This window comes from Parasteatoda tepidariorum, chromosome 7 (genome assembly GCF_982258835.1).
Source record: "Parasteatoda tepidariorum strain Cologne lab strain chromosome 7, Ptep-v5.0, whole genome shotgun sequence".
Lineage (NCBI taxonomy): Eukaryota > Metazoa > Arthropoda > Arachnida > Araneae > Theridiidae > Parasteatoda > Parasteatoda tepidariorum.
The window spans coordinates 97,698,642-97,715,586 of record NC_141761.1 but is presented as its reverse complement, the minus strand read 5'-3'; the positions used below and the strand labels follow the sequence as shown (position 1 = coordinate 97,715,586).

Genomic DNA, 16,945 nt, shown 5'->3' with positions numbered 1-16,945 from the left:
TTTTTGTAAAAATTCTTCAAGTCTAAGGAGAATCGCAGCAACATTCGTAGTCTCCAAGAACGATAGCAGAGCATTTTTGATAAGATTGCCGCAATTTTCGAAACCCAGCTACGATCTGCCCTTCTGACCGGGGTCCAAAAGTGTCAGGAGATGAATGGTGGGCCATATTCTGTATCTGCTATAAGCAGATTAACGAACTATGATCTTTCCTTTGCTGTGTTTGTTAGTAACCTGGAACTGTGTTCCTCAGGCCACTTTTATTTGCTTCACCCTGTATTAATTTATTAATAAATATAATTTAATATTTTATGCTTTACCACTATCTCTGTAAAATTCTCATTTCTCTTTGGAGAATTAAAAAAAGAAAATACTTTTCACTGTCAGGACCACTTTTTCAATTCCAAAACCTCGTTCTTTAATTGGACTCCATGTACAGGCTTCTAGTTCTCAAATAACTCTTTCGCTATCGATTTAAACATATTCAAAGTGAGAGCTTTTATTTTATAAATTTTAATTAATGAATCTCTTAAAGTTTTAATACTAATACATTAATTAATATTTTTACTTTGCCAGTATTTCTGTAAAATCCTTATTTTTCATTGGAGAATTAGAAAAATACTTCTATATTTTATTACCTCAGATTGTCAAGAACTGCATTTTAAATTTAATGTTCAGGCCTATTTTTTTTTTTCAATTTTCTTCCATTCCAATACCTCGCCATATAATTGGACTCCATCTATATGTTTCTAGTTCTCAAATAACCCTTTTCCTCTCTTACAAACTCATATCTTAGGAGTTAACTTTCTGCATTTCTGTCCCAAGCCACGTTTACTTTGTTGATAATAAATTTTCTGTTATTCGCCACTATTTCTCGCCAACGAGTAATCTCCCCCGTCCATTTGATGGGAAGTTATTCTCCCGAGCAAATTGGCACCGATATTTCGTGGAGTTCTTACTGCTCCCTAAAGCTCAAGATCTTGTGGTTCTTGTTGTCATGGAAACCATTTCTGACAGCTTGGGAGGGATTTTCCGGATCTTGGAATGGTCCCTCTTGACTTTCACGACTCTCCACCCCTACAAGTCACGCTTCTTCGAACAAAACTGTTCCACAAACGTGCCAGAAAATGTTACCACATTCCCATCTGACTTTCTTGCATTCTGGAACTTGTAAAATTGCACTCTCTGTTGCAATTTCTTGTTTTGATGTGAAGATTTTTTTAAAGCTTTTTTTTCCTGCTTGTTTCTTCCCGCCTCTTCTATTACTTAGTACACAGCTTCTTTGGTTAAAAATCTGTCTGTTTATTATTACAAATTGTGTCCTGTCTGATATAGTTATTCGAGTTCTCGATTTTAATTTACCCATGGACGAAATTACACCCAAGAGAGAATTCAGATTCTAATTTTTGAACGTTAAATTAATAATTTTATAGAAAGAGAAAAAGTTGTTGGAATAGTTGTGAAATGTTTCAAAAATACTCTATAAAATGCTATTTTGATAAATAATGCCATTAACATTATTTTCTGAATTTGTCTTTAGAGCCACTTTTTTTCAACTTTATTATTGTTATTGTAATAAACGCTGCGCTTTTTGTTTTGAAATTTTTTAATTTTGAAGTGCATCAAAAATTTTAATTGCAACTGTAAAAAATTTTGTACTTCTCACTGTTTCCACGGTAACGTAACTCTGCTTAAAAATCATTGAATATATATATTTTTTATAATCAGGTTTAGTAATGCTGTCTTTATTTTCTTTGAGAGGATTGCTTTTTCTCACAACTTCAAGGCACTTAATTGATCCATGTTTCTTATGTTTTACCAACTCGTCAGACTTGAAATATAACACCGTTCGATTTCATTTTAGCCGTTTTTAGCTCTTTCGCCTTTAAATTCTACTTTTGTTAAAGAAAGAACTTTTGAACGAATTTCTTCTTGTATTGTTCATCTAAATCAGTCTCTTCTTAAACGAGGCAAAGCCAACATGTACATTTTTCAAGGAAAAGTATTATTTTTCATTTTAAGTTATATTTATTAAATCAAGTCTAAGTTAAATTAAATTAAGTCTTAAATCATTTGCTTTGCTATCTTTTTTTATGTAAAATTTAGAACAGTTGACAGTCATATCTATGCTGAGTTTTTATAAAAACTTAGCATAGCATAAGCAATATAGGCATAGTTATATAGGCATTCGTATAAGCAATGCATTTAACATTTAATAATCTATCTATATTATATAAAACGCTAATACATACGTATGTATCAATAAAACCGATGATATTTCTTTTCTCGCGTAGGCAACAGTTTTCATTTTTAATTGATAGGCTTCGACGCGCAAGAGCAGTAGTGAGCATCATATGGCTGATCTATATTATATAAAACGCTAATACGTTTTAATTGATAGGCTTCGGCGCGCAAGAGCACGTAGTGAGCACCATATGTCTAATCGGGTGAATTCTTGCCGAATTATCAAAAAAATTCTTACAAAATAATCTTCATCGAAGCCGATGCTTTACATCCGGCTTTCAGTACTATTTCATATTGTTTTACAACACATGGTTTTAACTCTCTGGTGGGAAAGACTTTAAAACAAAACTTACAAAAGTTACTTTTCTCAACAACTGAAATTTAGAATAGTGTGATTAAGAAAAATATGTGAATTGTTTGTAATTTCAAATTAATATTGAAATGCACAGGTTTAGAATTTTCTACAGTTAAAGTTTTCGGAACTTCAGTGTTCAAAAAAGTATACAAAAGCTAGACGTTAAGAACGCATACAATGCGCGAGCATCGGATTGCGAAGCAATCCGAAATGAACTGCGAAAGCAGTTCCGGGGGTTGGCGAGCGCCAACCAGCAGAGGGCGAAGCCTCCTAGTTCAATTTTATGTTACTTAGAAATATTTGCACCATCCGTCAAGGAAACAACGTGTTGGTTTCTGAAATTGTTATTCTGTATAATCGTATTTTCCGTTGTATAAGTCGCTTCTCCATTTTTAACTTTTTGGCGAGATTGGTTGCGTGTATTATTCTGTTTATAAAAGAAATTCTGCATTTTTAGATAGGTCAATCGTCAACGATAATAAAGGAAAAATACGAAATTTAAACATAACTTAAATAAGAATTTTAACAGTCGATAACACTCCTCCCCCCACAACTTTAAAATGGTGGATTTTGTGTGCATTCGTTGTACAAATCCATTCTCGTTCCCGTTTGTTTAGTAACAAATTTCTAACTAATTACGAAATTTTGTTATTCGAAAATAAGCGAAAGATAATTTTTATTAATATAAATAAAAATTATTCCTCGCCATTTTTTATTATAAAATATAAAAGCATGCACTCTTATTACGAATCTTCACGCTTTGAATAATGGTTTTTTGGTGTTATGATTCTAAAGAATTTAATTCTGTTTATAAAAGACGTGTTTCTATAAGACGCTCTGTTTATATAAGATGTTATTTGCCAAATCATTATGAATGTGTGGAAAATCTAAATCGTGATAGGAACATTATACTTAAATCTTATAAGAAATGTTTCCAATTTTGTTGGATGATACCGAAAAAGATTTTTATGAGACCCAGAAGAAGATGATGAAGTCGAATCTCTTGTAGAATGAACCTATGATTATATATATGTAAAAGAAATTGCTGTTGTATATAAAAGCTCCTCCAAGTTCCCATGACAAATCAATCTCTGGTTTAGGTCGAAATTACAATCTGTGAAATGAATGAATGTAGTATGATTTAGTGCTCCCTGTAAAGCGGGCTGTGGCGTGTATGTGGCTGAAATCGTATTCTTGGCCATAGGTGGCGCCACTCAAAAACAAGAAAAGCACTCTCTACCTTAAAAATTCGCTTGATTTCACGTGGATTGCTGGTATTGGCCAGTGGTACTAGTATCAACAATCTAGCAATTAATATTTTTTTTTTATACAGCGGGTACTGAACTTTCGTTCTTCACCTAGGAAGATACCTGAAGTATTGCTCTTTTAACGTTACCTGTTGGGCACCTGTGAATGTAAGTCACGAATGCGAGCAATATTAACCACGCCACGCTGCCACAGATACCCATTTATAGGGGGAGGGGCACATCACGCAACAGAGAACAACCCTAAGCGGGATTCGAACCCACTACCATTGGCTTCACAGTCAGGCACGCTGACTGCTCGGCCAACTGGCCGGCATAGCAATTAATCTTAATTTATTATAATGCTTTAACATAAATTTGTAGTGAGCAATAAAGCAGTATTATACCTAACGCATAGGTCGGAAAATAAAACTTAATTCTTACGTTTGAAAAGTCTATTGAATTCCAAGTGAGCATTCTTTATTTTAAAAACCCTTATGGTTTATTTAAACTGGTAAAATATGTATGGGTAAAAGCATAATTTATTCGTTTGAATTTCAAAATACTTTTAAAATGATTTTCTAAAAGATTGTAAATATTTATTCTGTATTTATCTCCTTTTTCTTCTTCAGGCGCGGAATTCCTCCGGCAAGAAAAAGAGCACATCAAAAGAAGGTCTGTATGAAAATACTTATTCCATTTCAAAGCATGTTTTTTAATACTTATATATTTTCATTCAAAAATCTTTTCAGTTGCTTTTAGCCAAATTCAAAAAGAAATGGTTATTATCGACTCTTTAACTACACATGAAAGTTGCAGTCATTTTTTCGTTAAATATTCACGATGCACTTTTCAAAATTATTATTTTATTTTCCTGGGCTCTTAGGTCGTGCTTGTTATGATAATATTTGAGTGCAAATACTTCTTAGATTATACAAGCAATGACTTGTTGTTTTTTGTCATTAAATTTATTGAAATCCTATGTATTTATTTTGGTATTATTCTTCATAGTGCATACCATATTTAAAACAGTTCATCAATAAAAAATCCGAGTTTGATTAATTTTTCAGATTTTATTAAATTTTAACAACTTGCAAATTATTAATATAAGCTAACTTGGGTTTTATATAGATGGTTAAACCTCATGCAGTTAACCTTGCAGTCCCGTGATAACCATTGAAACTATTTTACGTCAGCACTGTGTGTGAACTGGTAGAGGCGTATGATTGACTCGAACTTGTGTCGCCTCATATGGAAGGGGTTCTGAATCTATTGCATTGATTTGGCTGATTGACTGAATCTATTGCATTGAATAATGAATCTGAATCTATTGCATTGATTTGGAACAGATTTTTTGTGTGGGGGGGATATTTTATGCAAAACTTGAAACGCTTTAAACTTGAACACATTTGAAACAAGACGCAAAATATTTTTTAAGTTTTTCTAAATTATTGCATTAAATATAAATGAGATAATTAGATTTTTTTCTATTCTTTAAAAACCATTTTATTAAGCAAAAATAAATGAAAAAACTTTCAACGAAAAACACTTTTTCCCTATTAATCTAGGAAATTGCTTATCGTAAAAAATATACAGGATGTTCAAGAATTCAGGTAGTAATTCGTACGTTTTTTTAAAAAAATTTAATAAACAATATTAGTAATAACAATGCTGCCTGACAAATGGAACTGTTTCAGATACCGAACACATAATAGTTGCTGTTATAGTGCATTTATTAATTTCTTTTCTGCGCAGTGAAACTGCGTGTAATACTTGTCAAAAATATTTGTGAACATTCAGTTTAAAAAATAAAATAATTACTTAAAATCACGTAGTTTTCAACTTACTGGTCATGTCTTAAGTAATTATTTAGATACAAAGACGAATATTAGATACTTGCCTTAAAAATGGAACTATTTCAAATACCAAACACAAAGTAGTTTCTGTTATAATGCATTTATTATTATTATTGAGCAGCAAAACTGTGCTTAATGCTTGTCAAAAATATTTGTGAACATTTAGTTCAAAAAATAAGTAAATTAATTAAAATCATGTAGTTTTCAACGTACTGGTCATGCCTTAAGTAATTAATTTAGTAACAAAGATGATTATTAGATACCTGCTTGAGAAATGGAACTATTTTAAAATACCAAACACATAATAATTGCTGTAATAGTGCATTTATCAATTTATTTTCTGCTCAGCAAAACTGCGTGTAATGCTTGTAAAAAATATTTGTGAACATTCAGTTTAAAAAATAAATAAATTAATTAAAATCATGTAGTTTTCAACGTATTGGTCATGCTTTAAGTGATTATTTAGATACGAAATGTTTTAACTTAGTTTAATAGGAATTTTAGTGTTTAACAATGCAATTTGTAGTGTTTGAATGTATTATTTATAACTACTTTCTCTTTATACTTTGCTACCTGTCTTATGGATACCATGGATTTAAAAATATATGCTTTTCCACGACGGTAAGTTTATAATGTTATGGTTTGTTTTATTCCATTTTGTTTTTGTTTAGTTTGCGCTTTTGGCATGATTTTTCTAATTTGAAACAATTTTAAATTTGATAACAATCTTAAGTGAATGTTGAAAAGCTAGTTAGCTATACTTCACTAAAGCACTTCACCTGTTTTTGTTTAGAATAGCCAGTTTAATTTGTTTATTATCTCTTATTTTCCTCCTCTCCTCCCATACAACTCTGATTGTTTCATCGCAATGTGTTACATTGACTTGCGCAACATTAATTTTCTCTAAATCTGCTTACAATTTTTATACTAATTTTAAACAAGATTTTTAGGTGGATATTCAACTGATATGAATGCTGAGAAGCATTCATTTGTCTTATTCTACTTAATGTACCCGTTTTTGTTTCGAATTGCATGTGTATATGATCTCCCCCCCCCCTATGCAACTCTGAAATGCTTTAGTGTTAAATGAATGTCTCTGAAATTTTGTTGCTGCGTAGTATGTCCCATTAACGTACTCTACATTAGTTTCCTCTAATTTTTTCTTCTTAAGCTTGCAACATGATTTTTTAAATGGGTATTGAACTGATAAGAATGCTGAAACATTAACTTGTCTCATTTTGCTTAAACAATTTATCCGTTTTTGTTTCGAATAGCAAGTTAACTTTTTTATGAGCTTATTTTTCTTTAAAATTCTTAAATGTGTTATTTCGGCATCATAATGTGCCATATAGGTTGTTATTATCAGGGTGTGATGTAAATAATTTCTGATATTTCTTGTGCCTCACAATCAGGTTTTAAATTGAACTTTTAAAAACACGCAAACCTTAAGCAATTTTCATTATTTTTAAAAATTAATTAAAAAAATAATTAAAAAAAAAACGTTTTTTTATTTTGTTTAAAACAAATAGATTTTAATCAAAGCGGCATTTTTATTTCTCTATTACGTTTGTGTAGTTAATTTATCTGTAAGAGATGTAATTATGTTATTTTTTTTTTTTTTTTTTTTGTAATTCGTTATCGTTAAATGGTTAAATTTGCATTTAACCATGTTAAGACGACAGTTTTTTTAGCGCCTTTTTTCCGATAACAGATTAAGAAAGCTTAAACTTTCAATTTAAATTTTAAGCGTTAATTCTTCAAGTACGTAGAACTTCAAATCGAAATTTTCTTTTCGTAAAAGCTTTCACTTATATAATTCTTTTAGTTATTTTCTTCAGCTAAATGCAGGTTACATAGCTTTAATATACCCTAGTAAATTTTCTTTCTGTTATGTTGTATGTTATCTTTCTTTTCTTTTGTTTTGCTCTTAGACTTAGTTCAAAAGACCGTTTGATCCATGACTACATATTTTTCATGAGTATGTTCGGATCTTGCGCCTATTCGAACCTCGCCGGCCAGGACTCCTCTTGTACAAAATGGTGTCTGATGCACGTTAAATCCGTCGGGGATGCAAAGTCCTCCAAGTTCCCGTAACTAATAAATACCTCTGGGGGTATTAGATCGGTGTTTGATTAATCGTTGCTTTGGCTGAGGTCGAAATTACGATTTGCGGATGGATGGCTGGTGTGTGAATATGTCCTCCCTATAAAACGGGACATCCTCAGAGATGTTTCCCAAACCGTCGTTAACAGCCCATTGTGCTGCTCCAGTGAGACGTAAATAAAAGTACCGTACTGTACTGGATCTTGCGCTTAAGTTGCATACAATAAATCGCTTTTTTATAAAGCATTCGTTAGCAGGAAAGAAATAAGGAGAGATTAAAAACATAAAAACGCCCTTATCCTTGTTTCACATTTAAATTATAGATAATTAATAATTTATATTATCCACTCAAAGGTATTAATGCCATATTTTTCTCTGTGTTTTTCAGTTTTAATTCATGAACCAGCAGTACTCATTGAAGGTGTGCTGTTTCGAGCCCGGTACCTAGGTTCCACTCAATTGGTATGTGAAGGACAGCCAACCAAAGCAACAAGGATGATGCAAGCTGAGGAAGCTGTCTCTAGAATTAAGGTATTGTTTGATATTTAGTATTCTAGTCACAGAAATTACACTGTCACATGATCGCTTTAATAATAATAGATAAGTATTTTAACCATTCATAGGGTCACTTCATATATTATATATATATATGTGTGTGTGTGTATGTGTGTGCGTGCATGTGTTCAAATACTTTTGGGATTCGCGATCGCAATGCTCGAATACGCCACCCTTCCCTCTCCTCTACTGCTCAGTTGTATGGGAATGTATCTACGATTTTTCCCCTTCCATAATATTTTTCGCATTTAATTGTCCAAAATATTATCCAAAATTTCCAAGACGCTTTAAGAACTGTGCTTATTGCATTTTTGAATTCCATATAGTTTACTAACATAAATTTTTTAAATTTGTTTGGAGAACGCTACAGAAATTAACGTGCTCCTTTCTCCTATGACTATCTACACGCTAATGATGAAAGCATGCGAAATGTTGCCATAGGTAGAGAGTTCTGCTTTGCGCTACCTGTAGCCCATTTCGATAGCGAATCGAAATCGATTCATAAAAAGTAATTTATTAAGCTAATTATATAAAATTCAGTTGACTTTTCGAGACCACTTTTTTAAAATTTCATCTATCGTAAGGAATTTGCCATTAACTTGAACTTCTGTGCTCATAAGTTCAGCGTTTATAACTAAAAATTAATTAACTTGTTGAAAAGTTATCAAATGAACGAACCCATAAGAGAAAATACTGTAGCATCCCTGTGTCTGTTTCTTTTCATGAAAACATGCTAATCTTTACTATTTCGTATTTTTGTTAACAGAGTACTTCATTTTTTGAAATTTAATTTTATTTATTTTGAAGTTATCTAAGCAGATTCCTGATTTAATTAGAGATGTGCAAATAAATTCCCAAGAACTTCTAAAAATTAATGAATTTTCTGGGATGTATACGCACCACGGCCTTATAAAGAGTTAACGTTATGCTTATTTTTGAAGTTTTATTGTTTCATTTCGATATTGGATAGTTTTTATTATTTTATTTTATATATTATTTTATTTTATTATTATTATTTTAGTTAAACTTGATATTTTTAGATATTTTCGTAGAGTGTTCTTTTTATAAGTTACTTTAAAATTCTAAGTTTAAGCGGAGGATTTAATTTTTTAAACAGTTTTATTTCGGCCTAGTTTCAAAAATAATATTTTTATAATAACCGAATTAAGTTTTTTTTATTTGTGTTTAGTTTTTTTCGTTCTTAATTTTCTTTCCTAATTTTCTTTTTAAATGGAACATAGAATGTTTCACATTTTCTACTTCATAATTTTTTAGCTTTCTTCCTCAAAGCTTCAAAATTTCGCAAATATCTATGCTCGTTATATCAACATTTGAAACTATTCATCCCTTAATATCAAAGCTTTGGAAAACAATGCATCCCGATTTTTTTTTAAAAATGGAAGATAAACTTAAAGATTTTTAGTAGCGAGCTATCATCGTTATAAAATAACCTGTTAAACCAAAAAACGCTTCAATGTTTCTTGATTTATTTAAGAAGTTTAAAATTGAAAAATGTATTTGAATTGGACAATCGTCTATGTCTAGATTTTTTATATAATATATAATATGATAGCAAATAATATAATATGATAGCAATTTATATAATATGATAGCAAATTTTTTTCCTTGCTGTGCAAATCTTGATTTGTGAATTTTTCATGTTAATCAGGTTAAATTAATAAATAAACAAAAAAACTTTTAAGTACAACGGCTTTTAAGTTGTGATACCTTTGTTAAAATGATCACAATCATAGATGGTACAATAATTTATTTGCTTATCATAGTTTAATTGCTCATTCTTCTATTTTCTTCTCTTTTTTGCTGCTGATATGCTAGTCCTTGGTAGGTATTCACTTTATTCTCCCTTTTTATTTCGTTCATCATTACTTGATTCAAATGAACTCTGATTATTTGCTTTTCAGTTTTAGAAAGCTTAGTGATTATACGTCCAGCTGATTTGTTTAGTAAAATTAGTATAGATTTTGAGGTACCCCAATAGTGTTGTTTAGCTTTAAGTAGGACTGGGCTATAAATCGATATATCGCGACATATCGATTTAACGCCTATATCGGCAAACCGATACAGCAACTTTCATTCCAAGCGATGCATCAGAAATCTGATTTAAGCCTTCGAGTGAAGAAGACGATATAACGATATAGCGATATAGCGATACACGCAAGGACTTTCTCTTACGTTCCGATGCCAACTCGCGCTGTGGAAGACGATATTGTTTCGTTATGTTGAGACGGCCTTGACTGATGGTAGAATCAGAATCACTTTTGAGACCTTATATCGTTATATCACATGTTCGTTTTCGCACCTTCGCGATTTGAAATCGTTTCTTGTAGATTATTTTCAATGGGATTAACTGCGTGATCGCCGTCGTAACCTTGTTCTGAACGCAATCTATTATTGAAAAGAATTTATAAAGAAAAGTTTCTTCATTAATTAGGTAAGTTTTTTATTTATTTTCTGACAAAACTTTTTTTATATTTTTAAATGTGAAAATTATCGGAAATCTAATTTAAGGCATCCATAAGGAATTAAATTACAAAGTAAATAAATTTGTTAGGTTATTTTTTTACTTTCTTTTAATTTATTAAAAACCTTTCGGATAAAACTTCTAATAATTTAATGGGCTTCTATTACTGATTTTAAATTTATAAATCTTGAGTTGTTTTTATTTTTAGAAATAAAGTTAAAACAAAACTTATTTTTTGGACATAAGTCAATAAACTTTATTTGTTCAAAAGAATTTGAAAAGTTTGCGAATTTTATTCATTTTTTTTTTTATCAATTACTACTTCGTTTTATTAGAGAGTAAAATCATTATTTTTTTTTAATTTTCGTTTTATATTATTAGTTAATTAGCTAAATATATTACCGAATATCACAATTCTTTTGTTTTCATTTTTAAGAATTTAATTAAGAAACTTTGCCTTACTTTGTGTTCATAATTCGGTCATTATTTAATTTAATTTAATTATTTATATGAAATAATAATAAAAATAGTGTTCAAGAAGCATTTCTTTTCTAAAATTTATTTAGCTCTTTGTTTTAAGCATACAAATAATTTTTTAACGAACTTATTTTTTAAATTTTGTTCCTATGCTGTTAGGTAAATATATTGATAAATTTCACTTTTATTTATTTTTTTATTTTTAAACTAAGAAATCTTTTGTTATTTGCGTGATCATTTTTAGAAAATATAACAAAACTTGTGTTTACTTCTTCATTAAGAATTTGAACATTACGATCGAACTTAATTATTCTGTAATTATTTACGCATAATAGTACAAGCAAATATTGATTTGTTAAAATTTTTTTTTTTTTTTTTTTTTTTAAAAAAAATTATTTTTAACACTTTGTTTTAAGTGTACAATGAATTTCTTAACAAGCTTTTTTTTTAATTTTTTAAATTTTCTTTCAATAATTTCAGCTAGATATCTTTATAAAATTCCCTTTGTATTTTTAAACTGAGAAATCTTTCAGAGAACGAAAATTTTAAGAAATTATTACAAATCTTATGTTTACTTTTTAGTTTAAAATTCGAACATTTTTAATTTTAAACTTCGGCTTTTAGTCAATCTAACTTTTATTTTAATTAAAATATATTTTGAAATTTTAAAATCAGCTTTTGTTTAATAACAATATTTTTTTTCATTAAGGGTGTTTTAGGGGTTAACTTAAATTAAGACTGCTTATACCTTATAAACGATAAAGAAGTGCAAATATTTCATTCTGTATCTACACACATTTTTTCAATAAATATTTTAAGTAAGATTTGTACATCTTAGTCAATTTATTTAATATCTTTCTTTAGCAAAACATATATATTTTCAAATTTATAAATTGATTTAAATCAATATGCGTATGAAGTCTTGATAGAAATCTGACTTTCTGTGCCTTAAAGTAAATGAAATTCAAAAATACTATATCGCGATACATCGCTATATCGCGATGCAAAACTGACGATATATCACGATATATAATTTCTAATATCGCCCAGTCCTAGCTTTAAGTAATAGATAAAGTTTTATGTGTATAATAAAATTTTTTTGAAGAAGCCTATTAAAAATTGAATTTAATAATTTCTATTACGTGTTTTGGAGTTTAGGCATAAACATATCGTAAATGATTTTATTTCTTTCATTTAAAAGATGTAAATCAAAAACTGGTAAATTATTTCATGCTATTAAACATTTGTTGTGATAGTAGAGTGCTTAAAAAAAAAGCGAATCACTTTGAGTAACTGTTAATCTAATAATCGGATTTTCAAGCACTAGGACTTAACTTAATGGGTTCGAAAGGGTGACCTCAAATATGCTAGTACAGATATTATTTTAAATTACGAAATGTGGCACAAAAACGTATTTTCTCGTACCTTTTTTTCGACGATTTCCGATTCCTGACCACCAAAATACAGAGGGTAGATATGTGGAAGTAGGATCCCAAAAGTTTGATCAAGTGAGCGCTCTAAAGTTAGGACCCCATAATGTTAATTTTACTTTTTGCGTATTTCACTATTTCTCGAGAACTTTTTAAGCGAATTAAAAAATTTTGCACATAATTGTAAAATTCGTGTATCCAAAGATAATTCCATGGATAATAATAATTTTACTTTTGTGACCTTTAAATAATCTATAGTGAATATCTATATCAAGTGAATAGAATCTTGGGAATTTTTTAAGCAATTCGAAAGATTTTTGTACAAAATCGAAAAGAAAAAAATAATTACCCAAAAATAATTCAATACAAAAAAAAAAAAATTAATAATTATTTATTATTTTATTTGATAATAGTACTTGAAAAATTTGGAATTGTTAGGTACACAAATTCTTAAATCATTTCAAGGAAAGAAGGTAATTTTCAAAGGCGAAATACGAAATTTAAACGAAATCGGTCGAATAATTCCCAAGAAATAGAATTTTAAATAAGTTGTATACTTACCATAGTAAGGCTTATCACTCACTACATTGCCCCTTTATTTACCGAATTAGTATTAAAAAAAATTCCAAAATGTTCGAAACTCTTTTGTCGTATCAAATAATGTCTCATAATGATAAATGGAAAGTCATTTTACTGGGAGAGACAAGTCCCGATGGAATATTATGTTCTGTTTCATTACTATGTGGAAATAATATTACTTTGACTTAAAAGTTGTGTTGATACATTAAGGGTTATTTCGAGTCTTTCAATTATAGCTTTTAGTCGCATTTAATGAATTTAAAATGATGCATCTTCAATTTATTTAATTATTATATTATTTACTTAAGTATAATATTATTTATTTAAGTATAATATTATTTATTTAATTATAATATTATTTATTTAAGTATAATATTATTTATTTAAGTATAATATTTTTTATTTAATTATAATATTATTTATTTAATTGTTATATTATTTATTATATTTATTTATAATATTTTTTATTCAATTTAAAAGATATTATGTTTAATTGCAATACATTTAAGAAGTAGTAAACTCATAAATTTCTCAAGTAGTTTTCTAAATAAAATGTGATTCTGTCATGAAACATAATTTTATTTCAATAATATTTCTGGCAAAAAGAAAGTATATAACTACATAAGTTGAAAATTGTACCAATCTGAAATTTAAGTCCACCCTGCGGCTCTGAAAATGATAACTTCTAGTGTGAGTTTTGAATTCACAATTATATTAGATAGGAATTCCCAGCATTATATTTCATGAAATTTAAAAAAAATAAAAATAGTTTAGGTTGCAGGTAATCTTTCTGAAATTAAATCCAGCATCCAGGCTATGGCCCTTAGAATACAAACTCTATGTTAGACTTTGAAATTCATGGCCGTAATTCCTTATAAATTTTCAAGGTTATAATGTCGTATGAATTGTTTTGGAAAATACTTTACGTAATAAGGAATATTTTTTCGATATTCAGTAAGAAAAGGTGATGGGAAAAAAATTATTTGTGCAAGAAGTAATATTGCATTGGATAGGAAAATAAGAACGAACTTTAGATTAGATTAGACAGTTATTAACCAGAAGTTATAAGTTGTACTAGAATATACTTATAACTTGCATATCATTTAAACTAAATTTACTGTAATAAATTAAAATCGAGTGTTTTAAAAATTTAATTTTTTTAAAATTTATACTTTAATGTATAAAAAATAATGTTTACAGTTGAAATCGAGATTTAGTGACGTTTATTTTCCCATAATTTTTGATTAACATGGTTTTTCAAAGCTCTTTCAAGAAGGAAAATAAAAAAGCCACAGTTTAAAGGCCCTATACTTGAAGCAAAGCTATAATTTTAAACTATATATACCATCTTAACGTGAAGAATTATCTGGGCTTTAGAATCGACAAATAGTTTTGATGAAGTTATAAACTTTTTTTAAAATCACCAATTTGGCGACATTCTCCCCTCCCCCAGATGAAAATTATCAAAATCACTTCCTCATTCTCAGTTTTTGCATTTTTCTGTGAACCCAGTCGATGTGGCATTGGAGTAGGTTTTGAATAATAAAAATTTAGACCACAAACGCTTTTCCTTTTTCCTGTGGCTTTTCTCCATATTGACATTTTGTGCCATTTTCAGAATAAGCATAGAGAACGCTGACTACAAATAGGCTAAACGTAACAGTCATAATTAACTGTTGCAAACTCAAATCAGTTATAAAAACAGCATAATATTCGCCAGAAAGCATTATTTCATATGATGATGGAGCCTTCGAAATATAGCCTTAAGCTTTAGTATAAAATTTTAATTTTTAAGCTGTATGGAGCTTTTAAAATATTGAATTATTTTTCACAGTAATGAATTAATCTTTGTAATGAATGTTCTTAATATTTAAAAAAAACAAAAACAAACATATTTATCGTTGTTTCTTTCCCATCGAAATATTTGCGTATCATTATAATTATTTTACTTTACTTTTTTGTATTTCCTCCCCCTTTAAATTTTGCCAGTTGATCTGGTAAAATAATATTATACATAGAAGCATTTATTTGTAGAGGGACTTCAGTTTTTATTGTGTTGAAATAGTGTTTGAACCAAAATAAAAATATAATATCCTCCTAACCGTCACTTTAACTCAATTTTGGAATCATTTTACGGACAAAACTTTTCAGATATTTTTGACTGCTGTACTTTTGGCCAATAAGGCGGAAGAGATTTTATTATAAATTGAAACAATTTTATATTTCGCACGTTTAAAATTAGTTAAATATAAAAGGAAAATGTTTTTTTCCTCCTGTTATTTTTAGTGGCTTTAAAAAAATTTCAATAAACTGTCATCATAAAAAAAATAAAAGAAACTCAATTTTGCCTCTTGCATTAAAAGGTAGGCTAATGTTTATTTTATGTAGCAATTTGCTGATAATAAATATTCTTATTTATAAAATGTATATTATATATGTATATGTATTTACTTATATATGTATTACTTACTTAACCTTAGTGTACTTGTTACTTATACTTAGTATTGCTTATTATACTTACTTAGTGTAGTGCGTCTACCACTACAAAAATACAATTCCAATTCACTAGTATATAAGACATTACTCGATTCTATGTTGGGGTACTTTTTATAAATGAAGGTTGGCATTGTCGATAGCAACTTTTCCCACATTGGTGACTTTCGAACGTGATGTGAATGTGCCTACCTTGACAGAAACTCCCACTTCGATGTGAGCACGCCCATCTTGACAGTAACTTTCACTTCGTTCTGAACACGCCTATTTCGATGGATGGTCTACATTGAACAATTGACTTGCTACTTGTGACATTATCCACCTCCTCGCACTGTTGCTACTCAGTCTCGATCACACACTACGTCAGCCTGCATACACTGCATACACCCGACTGCTAATGACAACGCAGGAGCAACCACGACCATGAACTTAATACAGCTCTCATGATCAGCAAAAGTATGGTAATCTTAATACAGCTCTCTCAGCTTCTCACAAAACTGCAATGAATCAACTAGTGGTATTCGTTCTTCGAATTCTATCATACATATAATTCTGATTGGGGAGTACTGTAATGTGTCTACCACTACAAAAGTACAATTCCAATTCACTAGTATATAAGACATATTAACTACATTCTATGTTGGTGTACCTTTTCATAGGTGAAGGTTGACATTGTCGATAACTACTCTCCCCACACTTAGTATTACTTATATATATACTTATATATGTATTTAGTTCAGTTGTTCTGAGTGTTTAATTTCTATGGAAAGATGAACAGTAGTTCCTAAAATTTATAAGCACTGTATGTTTATATGTGTAATAAAAAACCTCCTTGTAATTGTTTTTCTCAATAATTTGAATACTTAAAGCAAAACCCAGCAGGGAGAATGCAACTTGCAGGTAAAAATGACAATCCATCAAAGGGAGACCATGATGAACCCTTTACCGGAACTGAACCCTATACCTCTCCCAATGAGGATGATAGAGTAGAACAGATGAAAATATCCCTCTGTCCCCATGCCGTGAGTAGATGATTCTCCGCCCTCTGTCCTGCAAATGTAGTTTATGTTTATTTAAAAAAGAAAATAGGGAATCCAGCACAGTTTCATTTATTTCGAATCTTATTCCCA

General features: G+C 29.5%; 1 protein-coding gene across 8 annotated transcripts in view; it reads left to right on the top strand.

The window, feature by feature from the left end:
- The window catches only part of LOC107455513 (uncharacterized), a 198,406-nt gene that overhangs the window by 163,939 nt on the left and 17,522 nt on the right, over positions 1-16,945 (top strand). For 4 of the 8 annotated variants that reach the window (XM_071183112.2, XM_071183113.2, XM_016073134.4 and 1 more), the window contains exons 6-7: positions 4,473-4,515; positions 8,188-8,330. In XM_071183112.2, the coding sequence (XP_071039213.2) occupies positions 4,473-4,515; positions 8,188-8,330 (186 nt within the window). The remainder of the gene's footprint in view (positions 1-4,472; positions 4,516-8,187; positions 8,331-16,945) is intronic. The other 4 variants (XM_071183115.2, XM_071183114.2, XM_087168319.1 and 1 more) reach the window with 1 other exon arrangement.